This window comes from Equus przewalskii, chromosome 8 (assembly GCF_037783145.1).
Source record: "Equus przewalskii isolate Varuska chromosome 8, EquPr2, whole genome shotgun sequence".
NCBI classification, from domain to species: Eukaryota; Metazoa; Chordata; class Mammalia; order Perissodactyla; family Equidae; genus Equus; species Equus przewalskii.
This window is the reverse complement of record NC_091838.1, coordinates 75,198,139-75,221,280: the sequence shown is the minus strand read 5'-3', so window position 1 is coordinate 75,221,280 and position 23,142 is coordinate 75,198,139. Positions and strand designations below refer to the sequence as shown.

Below are 23,142 nucleotides of genomic sequence, written 5' to 3'. Positions count from 1 at the left end.
CCTGGTCTTGCAGTCGGAGAGGGTGGCAGACCCTGTCGGGGGCCTCCAACGCCCCAGGGATGATGAGGTAATGATGATGTTCCCGTGCCTGGCCTTCTGTCTGGCTCGCTGGCCAAAGCACACCTCCTCTGCTTCCTTGCCCTGCAGAGGCGGTGCCCACCCGCTCCTCCTCTGACCCACGCTGCCACCCCTGGTCCCCCTCTCTGCATTGCTTTGCAGAGAAAGAAGGATCATCACTGTGTCCCACGCCCCCAGGGTCTGTCCCGCCTGCAGGGTCCAGGCTGGGGCAATGGCCTCCCCAGGCCCACCGACCCCCTCACTTCCTTTCCAACTGCTCCGTTCCTCAGGAACCACGGCTCCCTTAAGGACTGTTGGGTTTGGCCTCTCTCGCAGAGAACACGAGTCTGTCCAGTCGGCTGCAGGACTGGCACGAGCTTCTGTTTTTATCTTTCTCCCACCCCTTTTGAAAAGCACCTCTGGAGTCTGGAGTCCTCAAGGGACCATTTTCACTCTGGGCTACGACAGCAGATGCTGCACACATTTATCTGAGAGACGAAGCACACAGAGCTGCTACCCGGGCTGACTCAGTAAATGCCAGGGCTGCTGCTGCCACGATGGGAGGCAGCTCTGACCACATGCAGGGCCGGGACACGACTACAGCACAGCCCTGACTATTGAAGAAGGCTGTCGACGGAAAGAAAAGGCCTTAACCTTGTGAGCCCCTGCTGATGCCAGGCTCGGTTCCAGGCATTTGCCTTTGACCCTTTATCTCATCATCCGCCCCGAAGGTCTCAGCATCATCTGATGCTAAGACAGGCAGCCTGTGATGGGATGCGGAGGGGAGGAACTGCCTAGAGCCCCTGGTACCCACAGAGTCACAGAGCTTCCCTCGGGCCCTGCCCTGTGCGCGTGCAAAGTCTGTGCGCCGTGCAGGACACCAGGCTGAGGCTGGCACTCGAAGTAGCGGGCTCTTTCCAGCCCTGTGCTCTGAACGGCAGTTTTCCAGCCATGTAAAACAGAAAAGGGGAGGGACAAATAGGCGGAGCCCAGGGAAGTTTTAGGGCAGTGGAACTATTCTGTGTCATGCCGTAATGGTGGACACGCGTCATCCCACATTTGTCAAAACCCACAGCACGTAAAACACGAAGCGCGAACCTTCATGTCAACCATGGGCTTCAGTCAATAACAAGGTACCAATACTGGCTCATCAATTGTAACAAATGTGCCTCACCAATAGCAGGGGAAACTGAGGCAAGGGACAAAGGAGTGTGTGGGAACTCTCTGTACTTTCTGCTCAATTTTACTGTATACAGAAAACCTCTCTAAATAGTAAAATCTATTGTACTTTTTTTAAAATGGGAAAGGGGATAGTGTGCTTGTGTCGTAAATTTATTGGGGGTGAGCTGAATGGCACGCCTGCTCCCTTTTCCCTCTCAAGCGCGCCTGGAGGCTGTGAACTCCCACATCCTCTGCGTGGTGGCCGCCCCTCCATAGAGCCTTGTCATCAAAAGTGTGTGGCAGGCAGGAGGCGGCCCCTCTGCCGTCAAGAGGCCTATGTTGGTATCACCCTGTGGCTGCTTCTCCGCCCCCTGCCACTTTCTCTGTGTCTGTTTCTTGACTGATGGATGCTTCCCTATCCGGCTGAACTGCAGGGAGGCCCAACGTAAGAGATGTGAAATCTCAGGAATGTGGGAAACGCTAGGAGGTCTAGTAAATAAAGCAGAGACAGACTGCCTGTGGCTAAACGAATGCAAAGAGGAATCCTGCTCTGTACACAGAAGACTGAGGAATCCGTAGGGTGTTCCTGGACATCTGAGGGAGCAAGCTACCCTATGTTTTTTCTTGCTGTTGGACCACCAGGGTTTAACGCCCAGGATGCCACTCGTAACTGTGGCGCATAAAGTTCCTTGACCTCTCTGCGCCTCGTCGTTTCATCTGTGAAAAGCCACATGAGCCTGGCCTCACAGAGCTGCCGTGAGAATGAAATGAAATAATCCAGGCAAGATGTCTGGCACAGCAAGGCGCCGGGTAAGTGTAACTTTCCTTCTCTCTCTGGCTGACACTTTTGATTTAAGTACAATGAACAGGCAGCCTTGCAAGTCAAGAATGGGAAGGGTTGAGTGTTCTGGAAGTTTCCTTTGCCTCCCCCCAGCGCTGCCCCCACCAGCAGCAGAAATGAGTTTGCCTTCCCAGAAGCACACGAATTCTCAATAAGATGACAGCCCATGAAATCATAGCCCCTCGCCCCCTCAGGGACGGACGACATATGGAAATTCACTCTCTTCTGTCTGGAAATGCTCTAAACCAAGAAGTCAGCCGTGTCTGTGAAAACCTGCCCCCACCCACCACCACCGTTTAGCAGGAGGAGCTTGGAATTTCACCCACCTCCTTAGAGAAAGGAGCTACTGACTTAAATCATTCAGTCATGTTTGAAAAGAGGAAAGGAAACCAGGCGAAGCGTTGTCAATGCTCTGGCAGCTGACCCTGCTCCCCCTGAGGGAAAATCTGAAATCTGTTCTTCATCTCCATTTCCCACGTTGGCATCTGGTCGGATTTTGCCTTAATTTCTTGACCCTTTCGCGTTTGTTGCGCAGGCCTAGAATCTTCATCATGGCGCTCAAGGCCCCGTGCCAGGTGGTCTGTTAGCCCGCATTCCCTGCACCGCTGGGTTCCTACTCGTGCTAGATCCACCCCACTCACCCACACTCTACTCAAGTCCCTCATTCCAGCCATGCTGCCTTCCACCCGCCCACCCACACTTAGCAGGTAAGCCAACCCAGGTCTTAAACGAGAATCTTGGAGAACAGAGATGAGGCTCAGTGCCCATCCTGGAGGACTCGAAAAGCCCGTCACAGTCTCTAAAGCCCTTTCACATGCAGGACCTCACTTGAGCCTCACAGTAACTCTGGAAGTTGAGTACAATTATTCCCATTTTACAGAGGAGAAAACTGAGACTCAGAGAAAGGAAGGGTTTGTCCAAGGTCACATAGACAATGAATGGCTCTTCGGATTCCCAGACCAGCGTGTCTGTGCTCGGTCACAGCTACTTGACAACTGCCCTGCCACTGGTGGGGGCTGGAGATGGAGGAGATGTGGACGAAGGATGCTGACATTGGTCCAAGCCTCAATTCTGCCCTGGGGGTTGTAGGGGAGAGGAGAGGGGGCAACCAGAGTGACAAATGGGCCTGTGACTAGATAGGGGACAGGCCAATGTTCACAAGCAAGGCTGGGGTTAAAGGGGGAGCCGGAAGCCCATCACTGATGCAGCCCTCACTCTGAGTCAGAGGGCTTCCCTGTGTGTCCAAGGCCATAATCCATGCCTTACGGTTCTCCAGGGCCAGTCAACCCTGCTGGGGAATCCTGTCCTGCTCTTTCCTGAGCATGTGACCTTGAGCAAGTGTCTAACCTTCTGAGACCTCAATAGACACACACACAGATACACATCGCAAGATAAAGCATGGGACAGCTTCCGACACATAGTCCAATCAATGGAAACTATGGCTCTTGTCTACGAGTGTCAGCGTCACCGGAGGGAGCTGGATGTTCCACTGAGGGCTCAGCTGGGCTGGAGGCGGGCCAGGGGCCAGGAGGGGATGGGGCTTCGGGAAGAAGGGGCCGCACACGCACAGAGCGAGCCTCAGCTTTAGGAGTCAGCAGTCCCACCAACGCCAGCAACTCACCGGAACTCAGGAAGCCGAAGACGCCCACTCGGTAGCCGGCAGTGACCACGATGAGGTTGCCAACAGCAGCCAGGAAGGAACCGTCAAGGGCCAGCTGTCCTTCGCTCACCCTGCCCTCCATGGAGTTGTGGAAGAACACCAGCACGGACGCTCCGGGGGCCTGTGGGGATTGGAGAGATGCAGGGGCTACAGCTTGGCCCATTTTCCTGCAGCAGAGCTCAGTGAGGGCACCTTCCCATGGAGGAGTGAGATTCTGAGCCTGCGTGTGACTCTTCTGGTCAGCGCTGCTCTCTGGGCACACTCAGTCCCATGCTATGGGGTGAAGTGTGTCCCCCTAAATTGACATGTTCAAGCCCTAACCCCCAGGCCTCAGAATGTGCCTGTGTTGGGAGCGAGGTCCTGTAAAGAGGTAATTAAGCTAGGTGGCCCTTCTCCAACATGACTGACATCCTAACAGCGCTCAGAGCCATTTTATCGGGTGGCACACCAGCAAGAGAGGAGGCTGTTTGCCTTGCTGCCGGCACGTGTCAGTGAAGCGAGGCGAGGCCGCAGAGGGTCCTGAGGGTCAGTCCTCAGCCTCTCCACCCCGCAGCCAGAAGGAGGTGTCCAAGATGCTGCCCCCCCAACCCCTGCAGGGTCCGTCACTTTAGCAGCATGCGCCGCTGTGGCAGCCCAGGCTATGGCATCAACGCTCCTCCCCCAAGGCCAGGATGAGGCGACGGAGCTGCCCAAGGCAGAAACAGCAAAGCTTTCTTCAAATGGGAACTTCCCTGGGGGACAGAGCACTGGATTTGGAGTCAGGATACGGGGACCAAGCCTCCACTCAGCCCAGCTGTGTGTCCTTAAGTAAGTCACTTAGCCTCTCTTAGCCTCATTTCTGCACCTTTAAAATGAGGAGGGACTATATATAGAGAGATAGGGAGATATAGATATCTTCCTTGTAGAATTGATGTGAAGACAAGTGAAATCACAGATATGAAAGCAAGTAGCAGGCTGGTTTGGAGCCAGAACTTAATTTGGCATCTGCAAGTATGGTATGACCAGAGTTGGGCAGAATGGAACTCTATCACCTCCCTCACTCTAGGCTCCATACTTCTGTTAACGCAGCCCATGAAGTACAGTTGACTCTCTCTGCTAGTAGGTAGGAAACCAGGAATTGGTGGCATCGTCACATGCACCATGGGATCTATCAACTTTGGGTCAGCCTCACCAGAAACTCTTGTTCCCTAAAGCTCATCAGGTCCTTTCACTCCCATGCATTCTGACCCTTTCCCCTAAATAGAAAACTCAAATATTCAACCTCAGGGTCACAGATGCTACTTAGGCAGAAACGGGCTTCAAAACAGGGCACAACCAGGGTCAGGGTCAAAGCCCCCCACCTCACCTCCAGAACTGCCTCAAATAAGAGTCCATGCAGAAAGCTCCCACAAACGCCCCCGAGGGGTGGCCCCAAGCATCTTCCGCAGGGGAGAGGACATTTCCTCATTTGCAGGCTAATTGGAATGCCAGCTGCTCCCTTCCCAGCCTGTGGCCTCTAGGGGTCCCCGCCCTACATGGCCGGCCCTCACCTTGCCTGCCTGCATGGCTCACATCCTCCCACCTCTGCGCTGTGCTCCAACGGGACCTCCTGACCGCCACCGACCCCCTCCTGTCCCTGTGTATTTTTCGTCACTATTTATTTGCTTGTCTGTTTATTTCTGGCCCCGGGAGGGCAGTGGCTGTGTTTTGTCATAGCGGGGTCCCACCTGGAGCAGTCCCAGCCTGTCACAGGCCATCGTGAATATTTCTTAGAGAAGCGGGTGGGGATAACGGTGCACCGGCCCCGGTGTGGCTGGGGCGCCGGGATGCCGGACGTGGGGAGGATGGGACGAGGCTGTGGAGGAAGCCGAAGGCCCCTCTGCCTGCTCTCAGCCAGTCAGGCCTTCTCGAAGCCAAGAGCCACCCCAGGGGGCATGGGAGCACAACCCAAGGGGAGCACACGGGAGAGGAGGGAACGGGGCCCAAAGCCGTGGGGAGCGGGTGGCACCTGGGTGGTTTTCCAGGCAAACCCAGCAAGGGCTGCAGGACTCACCACATTCTGGGGGACAAACACATTGAGATGCAGGCAGTCTTCGCTGAGTCCGGGAGACAGGGGCGTTCTGGCACCCGGCTGCCAGCAGCTGGCCCTGCAGATACAGGCTGTAAGACTTCCAGGGGAAAGGAGCAAGGCGGCAGGCCCACATCCCCTTCCCACTGCCCCGTTCCCGAGGCTGGGGTCCCACCAGCTCTGGCAATTAGGCAGCTTTGGGAAACGGGAGATGGGAGTGGCAAATGAATGGGAGGAACAGCAGGTGCCCACCACTCTCCCTGGCACCGGCCTGGGCAGGAACATCCCCCAGGGACAGGTGCTAAACCAGAGAGAAGGGCACCCGAGACAAGGAAGGGGACAATGGATGCCACTTGGGACCTTGGCCCTCCTTTGCTCCAAGTGTGCAGACCTGTTGCCAGATGAGGTGTCCGACCTGCTCTCTACGTCAGCACAGAGTTCCTGTGCGCCAGGGTGAGTGTCTCCCAGCATAAGAGCTGAGACCACGTTTGGGACAGGCCTATGGAGGATGATGGTACTTCACCCAAAAGACTGATTCCACTCAGCACTGGGATCTGATGAGCCAAGCGCTCCAACTACTCACCACTCTAAAACCTCTGTGACTCAACCTCCTCTGTCAAATGGGTACATCCTAACGTGGCAAAGTGCTCTAGTTGGGGCAGGTTTATTCCTTTCGTTTCTCAGTGGTGGAGACTCAGCCGTGGCTTTCTACATCCCCCCTGCCACTGGCCGACTGCAGCCTCCACCTTCCCCGGCCTGGATACTCAAGAGCCTCCTAGCTCCTCTCTTTCTGGCCTGAGCCTGTGGACCTGCCCGGCCTGTGGGAAGGGCAAACGCAGGTGGGGAGGAGAAGGGAGGAGTGCGCTTCTTCAGGGTGCTCCGCACACACTCTAGTTAGGAAAATCACAACATCTTCCCCACTGCGTCAGCTATCTAAAGCGGTGTATGCCTGGGAGGAATGGATGAAATCGAAAATAGCTGATGAGGCAGGAAGATAGGCTACAGATGCTTTTTTTTTTATTTTGAAAACTCCTTTTAATATTGTCCCTATTAGAAAAAAAAATAGTTCTTTTAAGGTTATTTTCATTAGCTCATGTAATTTTCCTTCTCTGCTATATTTCTCAGCCGCACTGAAGTCAGACGTGGCCAGGAGTTCTGAGCTCTGGCCACCCGGATGGATCCTGGTGCAACTGTTGGATGCATACCACTTCCAAGGGTGGCCCCTAGAAATGTCCCCAGCAGACTCTCCCACAGCCTCTTTCCTAAATGCGATGCCGAGGGAGGTTCGTGCTGAAGAAGGCAGAGCCTCTGTCAGCCTGGGTCCCCGAATCGCTGTGTGGAGCAGAGCACATCAGCCCCTCCATCACCAAGTGGACTTTCCAGGAGGAAGATAACGTTATACTGGGGACATTTATCTGTTAGAGCGCTTAATGCCACCTTAACTACGACACCCCCACCCACTGCACCGCTCCCTCTAGGAGGCACTGCTCTGCCCCCAGGTCTCCCTCTGATGGATGACGATGCGAGACGGCTTCTCTGGGCAGTCACCTAAGCGTGCTCCACTCAGCCCTTACCGTGGCTTGGTGGCATCCCAAGGTCCTGTCCAGTTCAGGGGCTCGGGTGCCCGGAAGCGGCTCTCTGCCAAGGGCGGGGAGGCATACGGAACTCCCAGGAACTGGTCCACCTGCTTCCACGAAGTGCCCACCCGGATGGCCTGGGACCTGCCCAGCAGCTGGCCGTGGGTGGCGATGGTCACAGAAGGCGCAGATGTCCCAGAGCCAAGGAGAGGGAGGTCTGTTGGGAGGGGCGTGCGGGGGAGGAGGGCGAGAGGGAGCAGTGGGTGCTCTATTCAAACAAAATACTGCCATTTGCACTTTAAAAAGGTTGAAAATCCATTCAGTCCCCAATAGCTTAAGTCTAGTCAAGTTAGTGCTCAATGTGAAAAAAACTGCCAAGACAGTTCACCTTTACCAGGCACTGAATATGTGCAGAGGCAGTACCAGTGCCTTCTCTCCAGGTGTTAGCTCGTCACTCTGGCCCACAACCCCTCACTCAGCCCCGTGGGGCCAGGCATGAGCTTCAGGTCAGACGTAATTGGATTTTTACAAGAACGGAGGGACTTTTTAGAACTTTTGGATTTCAGGATTGCAGCTAAGGAACTGTGGCCCATATTTGCCTTTCACTGGTGAGGAAATAAGTTTGGGGACTGAGGGTGGGCAGCTGCCAGGACTTCATGGTCATGTAGGAGTCAAAGCCACACCTTTCTGAACCCAACTCTGACCACGCCCCATTCACATGGGGTCAAGGGTCAAGTCAGGACCCCTCTCTGGGCCTCTGCCCATGCCTGCAATGCCCTCCCTCCCTTTGTTCGTGTCTGAATCCCGCATGGTCTGTAAGTTCTGGGCTGGGCCCGCCTGCCATCACCGCTCTGAGCTCCAGAGGGCTTTCCACGCCCCTTCTTGTAGGGCTAATCACCAGATCCCATCGGCCTCCCTGGAGCCCTACCTTATCTCCTCTACTATATTTTCTTTCATTCGCTCACTCGTTCAACAAACTCTTGTTGGGCTCCAGCTCGGTGCCAAATGCCAATGTCAGGGACCTGAGACAGGCCTGTGTGTCTGATTCTCCACAGGACTTAGGGCCACACACAAGGGGAAACAAACACTGGTGGAGAGATATTGTCTCTCTCTCAATGTGTGTGTGTGTGTGTGTGCAAAGTCTCTTATTATTTCCAGCAGCTGGGTTTGCTTGGCTCGGCTCTCCCGTCAGCTGGTTGAGAGCGAAAGCTTTGCTGCCTCTGCAGCTCCTTTTGTTTAATATATACATATATATGATGACTAGACAGGAGCACGGGAGAAGGGGCAGACAGACAGACAGACAGGCAGGCAGGAGTCTATCCATTCCTCAAGAGCTTGGTTTAATGCAGTAGTTCAACTGGAGGTGATTTTGTTCCCAGGGGACATTTGACAATGTCTGGAGATATTTTTGGTTGTCACAAGGGTTGGAGAGAGACGCTCGCTGTTGGCATCTAGTAGGGTAGAGGTCAGGGATGCTGCTAAACATCCTATGATAGGCAGGACAGCTCCCCACAGCAAAGAATTATGTGGGCCCACATGTCAATGGTGCAAGGTTGAGAAACCCTGGTGGGACATGTGTTCATGACCTCCAGCCCACTGAAGCTCGGCACCGTGAGGGAAAACTGACAGCCGGTCAGGGGAGTCAGGGAGACCTGTGTTTTATGATATGACCAGCTACTTCAGGAAAACATTGTAATTGTTTTGATCTTCATAATTTTTCCATTTGCAAAGTAGGAATAATAGCAGTCCATACAACACGAAGATGTCCAGAATAGATAACACGATGCCTGTCATGTTCCAGGCCCAGTGCCTAGCAAATGGCAGGAGCTCAACACATGAATGAATGAATGCATGAAGGAAGGAAAAGAGGGAGGGAGGAAGAGAGGGGAGGGAGGGAGGAAAGGAAAGAAGGAAGGAAGAAGGAAAGAGGGAGGGAGGAAAGGAGGAGGGGGAGGGAAGAAGGGAGGGAGGAAGGAGAGAGAGAGAGAGAGGGAGAGAAAGAAGAAGAGAGAGAGAGGGAGGGAGAGAGGGCGAGAGAGAGAAGGAGGGAGAGAGAGAGAGAAAGAGAGGGAGAGAGAGAGACAGAAAGAAAGAGAGAAAGAAAGAAACAGAAACAAAGAAACAAAGAAACAAAGAAGGAAAGAAAAAGAGAAAAAGGAAGGAAGGGAGAAGGAACATAGTGAATGAAACCTTCTCTGTTGCACAAACACTGGATTGTGAGTTCCAACTTAAGATGGAAGCTCAGGATGGAAAGAACCAGCTGCTGCCCTGTGATCTGGCCTCCAGCACAAATCATGACCATCTCGCCCCACAGTTGCTTCTCACAAGATTTCCTGTTTCATTCGTAAATCACAGGGTCTCGGGCAAGCCCTGAGGACTGTGGGTACTAACATAGCAGAAACTTCTGAGGTCAGGTTTTTGCTCTGCAGGAAACAGCCACATTTCATGAACGTGGCATCATCCGAAGGCGGGGCCGAGACAGAAAATATGAGAGCTAAAGAATTTCGAGGGAATGCGAGCATGCTTTCCCACAGACAGCAGTGTTCCAGGCCCCGTGCAGAGGCTGCCCAATGAATCCCAGACTGAGCGAAATCCAACACGGGGAAATGTTAGATGCACAGCTCTCCCTTTTGAAATCTTTTGCAGAAATGGTGGACTTTTCCCAAAACCCTCCCATATTTAGGCCATGCGACTCCCTGGGCTAAGAAAATTATCTGCAGCTCTGTATGCACATTAGGTGCAAACCAACAGTGTCTGTGTGGGTGGATATGGCATGCGTCTTCCGCCGGAACTGAGCATTTCATGTTGCATTTGAGTTGCATGCAATGAACAGAGAAGCAGCCTCATTTGTTTTACAGAATCAAACCTCCAAGTCCAGCAGGACCACCACACGGATTAGCTACCCTATGGGCGACACATACTATTGAAATCTATCTGACTTGACCAAACAATATCATGTCCAGCGAGAAGACAAGACTTGAGACGGAGGGCCCAAGACGCCAGCATAGAGGAGTCACAGGACTCCCAGGCCCCGGGGCACGAGCTGGAGGAGGGAGGCAGAGAGGAGGATGTGCCGGGATCAAGACAGGCCTGAAGGACCATCAACACTCTAGGATGGGGTGGGGCCAAATCTTGCTGCTCCCTGACTTTGTAAATAAAGTCTCATTGGCACAGAGCCCCGCCCATTGGTTTACCAATCCTGTGCGGCTGCTTTCCTGCCACAAAGGCCAAGCTGAGCAGTTGTAACAGAGACATGTGGCTGCAGAGCTGAAATATTTATCATCTAGCCCTTTACTGGGAAAGTCTGCTAATCTCTGCTCTATTAGATAAGATGAAAGGAATAGCTAACAGCTTTTAAAAGTTATTAATTTCATCCCGTAAGTATGTCTAATCGGGGAGGTGCACCCGCCAGGCCCCCGGCTCCCATGTTTCCTGTTCCACGGCTCTTACTACTTTGCTTAGGGATGGATTCACATGTTGCTCTGCCCTTTGCGTGCTTCCTCCCTGTATCCCCAGCACCTGACCCAAGGTCTGACACATAACAGCACCTTACTGAATGTTTCAAACTAAACTGAGCCAGGAGCAGCGGCCTGCTCTGAAGTGGTCGTGATGTGGTACTCAGGCATCGTGGTTTGCAGGAGAGCATTGCATCGAGAGTTTGCACCTGGCTCCAAGTCCCTGCTCTGTCCTCACTAGCTGTACGAAATCAGAGAAGTAGCATGACTTCTCTGGGCCAGAGTCTCCTGATTTCTAAGATGGGGATAAAACCCTTATCTTTCCACCTCAAGGGATAGTGTAAGGATCAAATGAGATGCGGCACATGAAACAACTTTCTATACTACAAAAAAGTACTAAAAAGTGACCTATTTATTTTACTAAGAAACTCAAAGGGCAAAATGCTTCTATATCTCAAACAAACAAATGAATAAAGGCAGTGCCAAGAAATTCTGGGTTAGAAGTAGGGTTTTTGACCTTCCTTCAGTCCAAGCCAGGTGAGTCCCACCTAGCCCAGGATAACTTTGGCCAACTGTCTGTTAAGAACCTCAAAAGCCATCCCTCTTGAATCACCACATGCTGGGAAAGTCCCTCCCAGCCAGACCCAGGCTCTGGGGAATGGCTGCAAAGACATAGGCCGGCACTTACTTGGCTTCCGGTAGATGTAAGTGGCCTCTTCACGAAGCAGAAGTTGGCAGTTCTGGGCCTGCAGGCTGTGAGTACAGCTCTGGGTGTCAGGATAGAACACACACCTCACGGCACCAGGTTGGGTCTGCAGAGTGGTGACGAGGCAGGCCTTGTGACGGGAACACTCTGTGGAGTAGAAAGAGAGAGTGAAGCTTGGGCCACAGAGATGTCACCTCAGTCACGCACCATCTATCTATCCAACCATGCATCCATGAATCCATGCATCATCCATCCGTCCCATCATGCATCCATGAATCCATGCATCATCCATCCATCCATCCAATCATGCATCCATGAATCCATGCATCATCCATCCGTCCATCCAACCATGCATCCATGAATCCATGCATTGTCCATCCATCTGTCCAATCATGCATCTGTGAATCCATGCATCATCCATCCAACCAATCATGCGTCCATGAATCCATGCATCATCCATCCATCCATCCAATCATGCATCTGTGAATCCATGCATCATCCATCCAACCAATCATGCATCCATGAATCCATGCATCATCCATCCACCCATCCAATCATGCATCCATGAATCCATGCATCATCCATCCATTCATCCAATCATGCGTCCATGAATCCATGCATCATCCATCCATCCATCCAATCATGTGTCCGTGAATCCATGCACTGTCCATCCACCCTGCCATCTCTCCATGCATCATCCATCAATCCACCCATTCAATGATACACCCATGAATCTATGTATCATTCATCCACCTGCCCATCCATCCATCCCAAGATAACCTGGGGTGCCCAGCAGAAAGGAATTAGGCTGGGAGAGAAGACCCTCAGTGGGGTCTCCTCTGCAGTCTCCTCATCCCCCATAGTCAAGGTCTCCAAGGGGATAAGCCAGCCAGCTGTCCTTCCATCCAATCATGCATCATGAATCCAGACATACATCCATGCATCATTCCTCCATCCATCTATCCATCTATCCACCCAATGATGCATCTATGCATCCATGTATCCATCTATCTATGTATCCACCCATCCATGCATCCATCCACATTCTCACTCGCTTATTCATCTGACCACTTACAATACACCCCAGGCACTGTGCCAGGGGCTGCAAATAAAATGGTGGTGGTGGGGCTGGGGCGGACCCAACCCTCCCAGCAGTCTATTTTTCACACTACAGTCAGGTTTTGGTTGTTTATTTATTCACAGATATGCTCTTGTCACTCCCCTGTTTAAAGCACCTCCATGGCTTCCGACTGGCCTCAGGATTAAGTCACACCAGACAAGGCTCTCCATGCTCTTCCTTGCCTTCTTCTTCAGCTTCGTCTCCCTCTGCCCCCTACCCCCATCATACTCACCACATTCCCTCAAGGGTTATATTATTTCCCATGTGTGCCAGGTCCTGCACTAAACAGCTTAAATTATTCATGGCATTCAGCATATTCAGTCCTAAGAACAGCTCTGGAAATAGTGCTGCTTCATCTGATTGAGCAAGCTGTGCACTCCCTAAAGGCTTTATTCATAGCCTAGTCTCTATGTAATGGCACCACGTAGACTTGTGCAGTGCACAACCTGTACATCTGTACATGGTGGCCCTGTCTGTGTAAGATAGGCATATTGCTATCTAACCTTGTAGAGAAGGAGACTCATAGAATCTCAGAATTGGAGGAGTGGAAGTGCTATCTAATCTCAGCTTCTTTCAGAAGGTAGTCTTTGTAGACCATTCCTAACATGTGGTCACCAAGCTCTTTTGTTTAACTACCAGTGACCGAAACCCTCTAAAGGAAGTATGCGTCTGTGAACAGCTTTGCCTATTAGAAAGTTCTCCATATTGCACTGAAAAATATCTCTTGAAATTTGAGTTTTACCCATAGAGCTTAGTTTTGCCCATGAGCCTGGCCAGAACAAGTACACTTCCTCCTCACCGTGCTGGGCCACCTGCGATCTGAGGATAGCCATCACAGCTTCCAAACGTCTCCTCTGTCTCACATTAACCCCGTAGATCCTTCCTCTGACCTGGTCCAAGGTTGCTCATTTTCTGGCTGGCTTATCCCCTTGGAGACCTTGACTGTGGGGTGGCCCTGCCAGAGGACGAGGCTACTACAGAGGAGAGCCGACCCAGGGTCTGCCCCCCAGGTTAATCGCTTCCTTCCTTCCTACGCACCCCAGGTCACCTTGGGCTCGCCTGTGTGTCTCTGAGGCCAGAATCTTGAGCAGCACTTGTGGGAGAGGAGCCTTGTCCACCATCTGAGGGTAGAAACTTACCCAACAAGCAGAAGTCTCGGGCAACAGAGAAGTCGCTGGTGGCAGCCGTGCTGATTTGGGCAACATCAAAGTTCCTGATGGACGGATCAAGAACTACGGACGAGGGGGCCAGGGACTGCCATGCATCCAGAGCGGCTAGGAGAGAAAGTGGGGGACAGTCAGTTGCACATATATACCACCCGGGGCATGAGGAAGACAGAGGAGGGCCACCTGATGCCCCCAAAGGGCAGCCCCAGGGCACCCTCCTTGTGGTCTCTATTCTTGTGTGATCCCCTCCTTTATCTATCACTCCAGTCTACAACGATTTTTTAAGAGTTTTTGATGAGCCAAGCTCTGTGCTCAAGCCTATGGATACAAAGGTAAAAAACAAAACAAAAGAGACAAAGTCTGAGAGTTTCTAGTTAGCAGCTTGCAGTAGAAGGGGAGAGAAGTCAGAAAGACAAGGCAAACAGCGTAACGCAGTCGTTATAATGCAACAATTAGAATAAGGCTGGGTACCGGTGCCAATAACAAGCCTATCAGTAGGTGTTACCAGGTTTTGTCTGCAGGCCTTCACAGACATGCCATCATTTAATCATCCGCAGCCCGCAGGGGGAGAAAGGACCATTGCTCTCCTTAGCAGACACCGTGGCCTGCTGCCCAGGCCACCCTCAGGACCAAGGTTCTCATCTCCCCAACTGCTGGGAAGTTAGCGGCTGGGGGCTCCCAGCTGAGTCCCTCTCCAGGAGTTGCCTTCTGTCTGGGCGAGCTGTTTCCCCTCCCCAGGGTCAGCCTGGGTCCAAAAACTAGTCCATATGGGTATACAAAGGCCCAGCGCCCCTTTCTCAAAAGGGGCTCTGAAGGGGCCACTGTCCAGTTCATATGGCAGTTCTACCTGCCCCCTGCCTGATCCCTCCCCCTCGCTTCCTTACAGCTGTGCCCTAAACTTCCTGCACGCACATCTCCATCACAGAGCCTGTTTCCAGGAAACCTCAGCTAAGACATCCATTTTAAAGAGGAAGACAACGAGGCACGGAAGGGTTAAAAGGGCTGGTCCAGCAGCGCATCGTTCATAAGGAGCAGAACACGATCGGAACTAGGTCTTTGCATCCACAGAGCCTGTGTCCTTCCGTTGCGCTACCGTCCTGTACGTAGGACATGCTGTCACAGCAGGACAGAAGGACACGCTGGTGTAGCTGCCAGGGAGACGCTCAGCAGAGGTGAAGCCATCTGGCAGAGCCCCTGTGTCCCCTGAGGACAGAGGTGGCCCTCAACAGGGGGCTTAAGCTTCCACTGTGAGGAAGGACTGCCGGTCTGGGTCGACGGGTGCTTTAGTCTGTCCACAAATAGCCCTCGAGAGGGCAAATGCCGCCTCCCAACACAGGCCTCTGTGATCATTCGAGAGTGCTGATTCTAGAACATTCCAGAGTGCTGTTCAGTGGGTGCATCACTAACAGTTAGTGGTGAAAATCTTTCTATTCATTTATTTTTGCTTTTTGTCTTTGACTTTTTCTTTTTCAGAAGATCACAGCGGTTTATCCCTGTAATAAATACTAGGGAGCATCTACCTTGTGAGAGCGGAACCCCGGGGCAATCTTAGGTCTCGCACTTGACAGTTTACACGGCACCATCACTTATCAGCCAAGCCCTTTGGGGGTGTCCCTCCATCGCTTCAGTTTCCCCATCTGTGAAACGTCTCCACATTTGATCCCCCAAGTGCCCCGGACAAGGGGTCGGGGGGGGCCCTCTAACATCTGCTTCATAAACGAGGAGTCGGAAGCTGAGAGAGGTTACCAAGAACACAGAGGGAGACAGTGACCACGCCAGAGAGAGAACCAGGCCTCTCACTCTCAGCCAACGCCCCTTCCGTCCCCTCTGAGCTTCCTATGTAGCTGAGCATCTTTTCTGGAAAACTATCCCCAGATAGGAAAAGGTCATCGCCTTTGATAGCACCATGTGCTTAGCTATATGGGGAAGCCTGTCATTTTTATCTCAAATCTGTCTTTGACACGCAGAGCACTGGCGGGGAGGGCGCTCACTAAAATTAGAATGGTAGATAAAGTAGCATAACAACCCAGCATCACTACCTTTTTTTTTTTAATGAAAAAAGAAAAAGAGAGAGAAGAAAAGTTTATCCAGAGAAGCTGCCAAATAATGCAAACAATTTTCACATGGGACTCAGCATGAGGACCTGGAGCCGGAGGGCCATCCTCAGAATCAGGAGCCACCACGTCCTTCTGAACGGCTTCCCTGCAAGAGACCCTGGGCTTTCATCTTCTCGAGCATCCTCCACATGTTGCTATTTTCATGGTCAGTACAAGTGGCATTTTTGCAACATGACCAAGCTGAGCTGCATATTTTTAGATGGTGAGTATCCTGCAATTTGGGAGAAGAGCTATGATGGGGTTTCAGGGCCAACCTTGCCAATCACGGTCTTAAAATGGAAGCCTTAGCCGCACTCTGCGTTTAGGTTGATGTCTGGGGGGAAACGCTATAATTGAAGGGTGAATTGCATCTCCAAAGTGAGAGCCAGCTCATCGGTCGCCATCCCAGGGCCGGGAGCCAAGTCCCTGCCACACCCTCCTCCTGTCCCCCTTTCCCAGACGGCAGGAACCCCCCGGATGAGCCACTGCTGTCGTGCAGAATCCAACAACTGGGGTTCATGCCCCTCAGGAAAATTCTGAGAACAAGTCCTTTGAGAACGCAAAAGCATGGTGAAGCATGAAAGCTGGGGATCTTGGTAGCACTTCCTGAAAGTTTGCTATTTGCCAAGAACCCGGCAACACCATTAATATTCACGATCACCCACGTGTGGGCACCATCACTCTGCACATTCTACAGACGAGGAAATGGATCCAGCAACACGTCCAAAGGGCTTAGCTGATAAGTGGCAGTGTTAGGACTTGAGCCCAGCTCCTCCAGGCAGAGAGAGCACACGGCTTCCTACGATGCCGCACCTCTTCTCCCGATGAACGAGGCGAAGGCAGCATCTGAGTGAATCTGATCTGCACCAGAGTTTGAGAACTACTGACGGACGGTAGGAAGGATCCTAAACTTTTTGGCTGATGAGCCTCGTTTTCCAGGCTTCCAGGAAAAACAGCAGCACCTGTGGTTTGTTGATTAGTTTTCTTTTGCTTCAAATAGACTTTATAAATTGCAATACCGGTATCACTTATTAAAAATAATCATCTTCCCTTGAATTGGAAATGCCATGTTTATCACATATTAAGTACCTAGACGTAAACAAATTCTGTTTGGTGGCTATCTGGTTTTTTCATTCATTTCTTTGCTAATCCTGGCTCTACCCTCATGTTTCTTAAATCATCATCACTTTATAATACACGTTATCATTGTAGAAGTCTTCCCAGATTATTTTCCTGTTAAAAATATTTCTTGGCTATTTATTCTACCAGATGAAATTCAAAACCATTTTGACAAGTTTCAAGAAAGCTCATTTGGGATATTAATTGGAACATTCTTAAAGTTAAAGGTTAGTTTGAGGGGCTGGCCTGGTGGCGCAGTGGTTAAGTGCGCACATTCTGCTTCAGTGGCCCGGGGTTCGCCGGTTCAGATCCCGGGTGCGGACATGGCACCGCTTGGCAAGCCATGCTGTGGTAGGCGTCCCACATATAAAGTGGAGGAAGATGGGCACGGATGTTAGCTCAAGGCCAATCATCCTCAGCAAAAAGAGGAGGATAGGTGTCAGATGTTAGCTCAGGGCCAATCTTCCTCAACAAACAAACAAACGAATAAAAATTTTAAAAAATAAAAATAAAATAATAAATGAATAAAAAAGTTAGAAGTTAGTTTGAGAAAAAGATTTTTAATTTTATTGTGACTAATTTGGGGTCTCATTAAGAATGAAATGGGATTTTTTTTCCACTATATTTTTTAAAATAGTTATTGTTGACCCAAAGGAAAGTTATTTATTTGCATGTATTTCTTTTCTAGCAGAACCCTGACCTCACTCTCAAAGTAACTCGCAGATGTGAAACTCAGGCTCTTCTCTGTGTGGCTGCTCTGAAAACGGGCCCCAAACTGGATCGCAGACGCAGCGATGACATGCCTCAGTGGGGCTCCAGTTGGGCAATCCTCTGTGTTAACTGATTTACTATGCACTTGTTCATTCATTCATTTATTCACTCGACAACTACCTACCAGCCTCCCACATTCCCAGGACGATACTTGACAGCAAAAGGTGGAAGCCTGGAAAAACAGGCTTATTAGTCAAAAAGTCTGGAATCCTTCCTATTGTCCATCAGTCATTCTCAAACTCTGGTGATTATGAGTCACTCAAAGAACTGAGTACGAACTCTGAAGCCCAGGTGCTGTCCTCGCCTCGAGGAGCCTTGGTCTCTGTGCTCCCTATCAGCTTTCCAGGTGACTCTGACGCGTGGCCGAGTTGAGAACCACAGCCTTACACAGTGCTTGAAATACTCCTTTTGGTTTTCTTTGATTTGGCCACCAGCGCTGGAGAAACAGCTTAGGCTGGTGAAAAGAGGCAGTTCCAAAGCTCGGTCTAATACTGTGTGTCCCTGGGCAAGCTCCTTAACTACTCTGAGGAACTTGCATCTTTAAAAGTGATGTCTTTCTGCTAAGCACTGCGCTTGCTCTGGATCTCTCATCCACATGACGCCTCTGAGAAGATGACATAGGACCACTGACATCTTGCTGTAGATGAGCTCATCAGCTCCTCTGCTCTGAGCCCCTCTGAGTCAGACCTCAGGAAACTGGTCCTTTCCCCTCAGAGCAGGGAGAAGAGGAAGCAGGAGGAGGAGGTGACCAGAGAAGGAGAAGAAAACGGTTGGCTCCTCCAGGATGACTGTCTCCCAGGGTACCCAGGGCTTCACTGCCCCTCAGCGGCCCCAGCGTGCTCTCTAGTTTTGCTAAACCCCAGAGCCCCCAGGGAACTCCCCAGGAGCCACTGCTGGTTAGGGAAGAATATAGGATGATGGGCCTGCCCCTGACATTGCCAGAAACCAGAGAACGGGTGGGACACATCCCGCAGCTGTAACAGTGGCTGCCCTGAGCATATGTCATAAATGAGACACTCTTGGTTAAGCAGCCAGATTCCTCGAGGCTATCCCAGCTCCTCCACTTAACTGCTCTGCGACTTTGGGCAAACGACTCCCGTTCTCTGAGGCTCAGTTTCCTCATCTGCAAAATGGGGAGATAATGAGATCTTCTCTCCTAAGGTGGTGATCGGGCTGAATGAGATCCTAGACGTGAACCGTTTAGCACAGAGCTGGCACGGGGGGAGCACTTAGCACAGTAGCCCCCCCAGCACCATCTCTGGGTCAAGCTGCTGGGTTCTCGCTGCATCTCCATCACTATCTTTTGAAAACTATGGAGGCATGAGCCTGACTGAAGTACCGTGGGAGGTTCTCTAAGGCGTATAGGAGCCCAAACCATTGCCAGTGATATTAAAATCTTCTTCCTGGCTTCTGCCTGCTCCCTGCTCCCTCTCGCCCATCCCAGCATTGCCCCAAGGCACCTTGCATCCCGCCCATCAGCACCTCGCCCCTGCCCTCTGGTCCTGCCACCCCTCAGTCAGGTCACAGGCAGGGTGGGACGAGCCACGTTCCTGCCTCACCAGCCACTGGGCCTTCTTTTCCGGAGAAGACCTGGGGCTGGAAACAGCAACGTTTACACACAGCAACGTTTCAAGGTTTCACGAGCTCAGCACATCCCAGAGTGCCACTTCACTGCCCTGCCCCCAGCCTGCTCTGCACCCTACACCGTTCTTCTTTCCTGGGGGACTGTTTCCACCACTCCCTCTGTTGTCCCACCCAGAAATCCCGTCGTCCGTGTCCCTCCTCGTCCTGTCAATCCTGCCTTCTCAGCTCCTCTGGGAACTGTCCTTTCTTTTCCATCCAGATTCTGGCCTCATCAATTTCACTCCAGCTGCCGTCACTCCAGTTACTGAGACCCTGTCGCCAGTCTTGCCCCCTCTCAGGCCATTGTCACATTGTAGCCAGGGTCACCTCCAAATCCGACTATGGCACTCACTGCCTATGGTCCTCGGGGTCACGGGCAAACCTGCGGTGGGCGGGGCAAGTCCGCCCAGGTCTCCAGCTGCATCGCACCACCCCTCTTTACTGGGGGGCCTGGTGCTCCCCACTCTCACCCACACACCAAACAGGTCATCAGATAACCATAAGAAGTGAAAAGAGATATCCCTTTACTGCGTAATTGGAGTTACTTATGTTAACTCACGTCCACCCACCCCACGGCAGATAGGGACCCTGAGCCACAGAAGGAAAGGTCACGGCATACTCCCCAAGGTCACAGAGGCACTTGCTAAGGTCACAAAGGCATCCCAAGGTCCCAGGGTACTCCCCAGGGTCACAGGGCAGAGCCTGGTCTCAGATCCCGCCAACACGGTCTCTGCTCTGCCTGGCCACAGCCTGGGACCTCCTCGCTGAGGTCCTGACTGGCAAGCTCAGCCCACTTTCCCAGCAGCAAATGCCCTCCTTCTCAGCACTCCGCCCAGACCCCGCACTGCCGTGGTGAAGACGCTTGGTCACTCGTTCATACTATAAACCGTAGTATGAAACAGCTCACCAGCAGGTCCAGGACCCTGGAGTAGAACGTACCCTGGGAGGCAAGTGGCCCTGTTGCCCACTAGCAAAGGGGAAATGGTGGCCTTAAGGGGAAGAGAGATGCACCAATGTCACGAGGCCCTTTGCTCTGGGACGGGATAAACTTGCAACAAGTGCTACCATCTAGCGAGCAGGCAGTAAACGCCTAATAATTCCTGTGAAGAGTGTCTGACTGTGTCTTATGACACTCTACAGAGATGAACAATTTTATCTCTATTTTACAGAAGAGAAAAGTGAGGCCCAGATAGGGCCAGTGACTTGCCCAAGGCCACACAGCTGAAAGGCAGCAAGTAAGCATTTGAACCCAGGACAGCCCTATGGCATTAAACTCCACTGTGCATCACAGAGTTGCTGGGGGGTGGGGGGGTACAGAGGACCAGGTGGCAGGGTGGGGGCGGCTTGGGCCACTGCAGGACTCCAGGGCAGCACGGGCTGCATCCTTGGCACAGGTAGCCTCCAAGTGACATTGAGGTCCTTTCACTCCCTTCTGGAAAGCACTGTATTCCCTTTTAATGCACACTAAAGAAAAAAAAAAATTACTGGACAAGAATATATCTGAAATTTAATTTTCCACCAATCTATGGAAAATTCTGTTTAATTCCCTTTCTTTTCTTCTTCCCTCCCTCTTCCTTCCTTCCTTCCTTCCTTCCTTCTTTCCTCCCTGTCTTCTTGCATTCCTTCCTTCCTTCCTTTTCAGACATCAGTTAAAGGAGGAAATGTTGGCTTTTGATTTCAAGGCTTGGATAGAACACTTTCAACCATTAAAAATAGCTTTAAAAAAGCCCCACATCACAGCAGAGCTGTTAATAGAGCAGGGAGAGGTCTGTCACCTGCTGGCTGCTCAACCAAAGGTGGGCTCCTGCTTGGACACTCATCTTCCGCATTTGCAAAAACTGAGGGGAAGTGCCTTCAATATTTTTGAATCAGATCAAAGGGCAGAAATGTCAAACCGACAGCAACTGCCACCCTTTTTTCCAACGTTCAAACAATCACAGACCCATTTCTTAAATGAAAAAAATAAAAAATATGATTTTCTTAAGAATCTCCAAGAACAAAGAGAACAACGAGTGTAAGTTCCAAAACGATACAGGATTCTTTCTATTCTTCTTGCAATCAGAACCCCAAAGAATTCCCATCAGCTCCTCAGCACCTATCGAAGGAACTGGTGCCGAGTACGGAAAAGCTGGAGGAAACGCTGGAGGGGGTTTCCACGCCCAGGCTGGCTGACTGGGGCAAAACATCAAAGTTTTGAAGACGTTCAGGCAGGAAAAGCATCTCAGGCACCAGCAAACCCCCACGACCTTGGGCGTGAGCAGAGGACAAGACTTGGGGCTGCTGCTGCTGTCGCAGCTTGAAGGCCACAAAGTGCCTGCCAGTGGGAGGATGCCCGCGTGCCGTCATTATCAGACAGGACCAACACTCCGACATCCTGATTTCTCACTAGACACCGCCTTTCAAGTCAGAACCACGTCACACTGGGCTATTTTTGTCCTTGTTAGCACGCGGAAAAAAACAGATGTTCCTTTGATAACAGAAAGGAAAAAAAAAAAACCACCTTTGTTATTTTGTGATCGTTTGAAAGATGAAAATGGGACCGGAGCTACCTGTTGATCTAGCATTTCTTCAGAGAAAAGGCCTGACACTTACAGCAGACCCTACTGGGCCCCTTTTTACATGTATAACACTAGAAAAACACCTAAAGACATATTTCCTGTGCTCAGCCTCCAAATGCCCCTTTTGAGTTCCCCAAGGGCACGCTTTTCTCCTAACTTTGCCTCTCCAGAGGTTAGCAGGGGTACGATGGTGAGCTGTGGTGGAACTTCCACCCAAGCAGGACTTTGAAGTCCTCACCCCCCCCTGTACTTCAGATGTGACCTTGTTTGGAGAGAGGGTCTTCACGGAGGTCACCAAGTTAAAATGAGGTCATCAGAATGGTCCCTAATCTAAAATGACTGGTGTCCCTACAAAAAGGGGGAAACTTGGACATAGAGACGCTCCTGGAGGGAAGATGATATGAACACACAGGGAGGAGACAGCTATTGACAAGCCAAGGAGAGCCTTCTAGAACAAATCCCTCCCTCACAGCCCTCAAGGCACCTACTCTGCAGAGATTCTGATCTCAGACTTTCGGCCTCCAGAACTGCGAGAGAATAAATTTCTGCTGAGCCACCCAGTCTGCGGTATTTCGTTACGGCCGCCCTAACAAACTAACGCAATGAGTGAGTTCTCAGTAAAAACGTCCTTTCGCTGTCTCACAGAAAGCCTGCTCCGTCCGCATGTTGCACTCTGGCTAAATAATGCTAATCCTAACGACAATTCTTGCAAAATAACACCTGTGACCATGGCTGATATTTATTAAGCATTTCCTATCTGCCAGGCACATTGCGATGTGCTACATACGTTATTTCAATTAACGCACACACAGCTGTGTGACAGGGCTGTGCTGGTCACCCTGGCTCAGAGAAGTGGCCTTGCATGTTTTAAGGAGAGACGGCTCTGGGGGCAGTCTGCCAGGCCAAATCCCAGCTTTGCCCCCTGCCAGCTCTGACTTTGGGTGAATTCTATGCTAAGTCTCAATCATTGTCATTTTGTTTTAATCTGTAAACTGGAATAGTCATGTCATCTGTGTCATAGAGCACAGCTTCCCATATGGTAAAGGTCACAGTGTGCTATTAATCTTTCCGCACTTCCAAGGGGAGGGGGTGGAGGCAGCTAGGGCTGGTCCTCTCCTTTCGTTACCCCAAGGCAGATGTCAGCATCCCCAGTGTGTGTCATGGCATGAAAGATTCAGCAAGCTC

The 23,142-nt window shown here is 51.4% G+C and overlaps 1 protein-coding gene across 1 annotated transcript in view; it reads right to left on the bottom strand.

Annotated features, from left to right (window-relative positions):
• Positions 1 to 23,142, bottom strand: part of TG (thyroglobulin) — a 243,372-nt gene that overhangs the window by 106,837 nt on the left and 113,393 nt on the right. The window contains exons 35-39 of the mRNA XM_070632069.1: positions 13,764 to 13,898; positions 11,487 to 11,651; positions 7,341 to 7,560; positions 5,745 to 5,845; positions 3,681 to 3,842 (exon numbers count right to left, since the gene is read on the bottom strand). Of these exons, the coding sequence (XP_070488170.1) occupies positions 3,681 to 3,842; positions 5,745 to 5,845; positions 7,341 to 7,560; positions 11,487 to 11,651; positions 13,764 to 13,898 (783 nt within the window). The remainder of the gene's footprint in view (positions 1 to 3,680; positions 3,843 to 5,744; positions 5,846 to 7,340; positions 7,561 to 11,486; positions 11,652 to 13,763; positions 13,899 to 23,142) is intronic.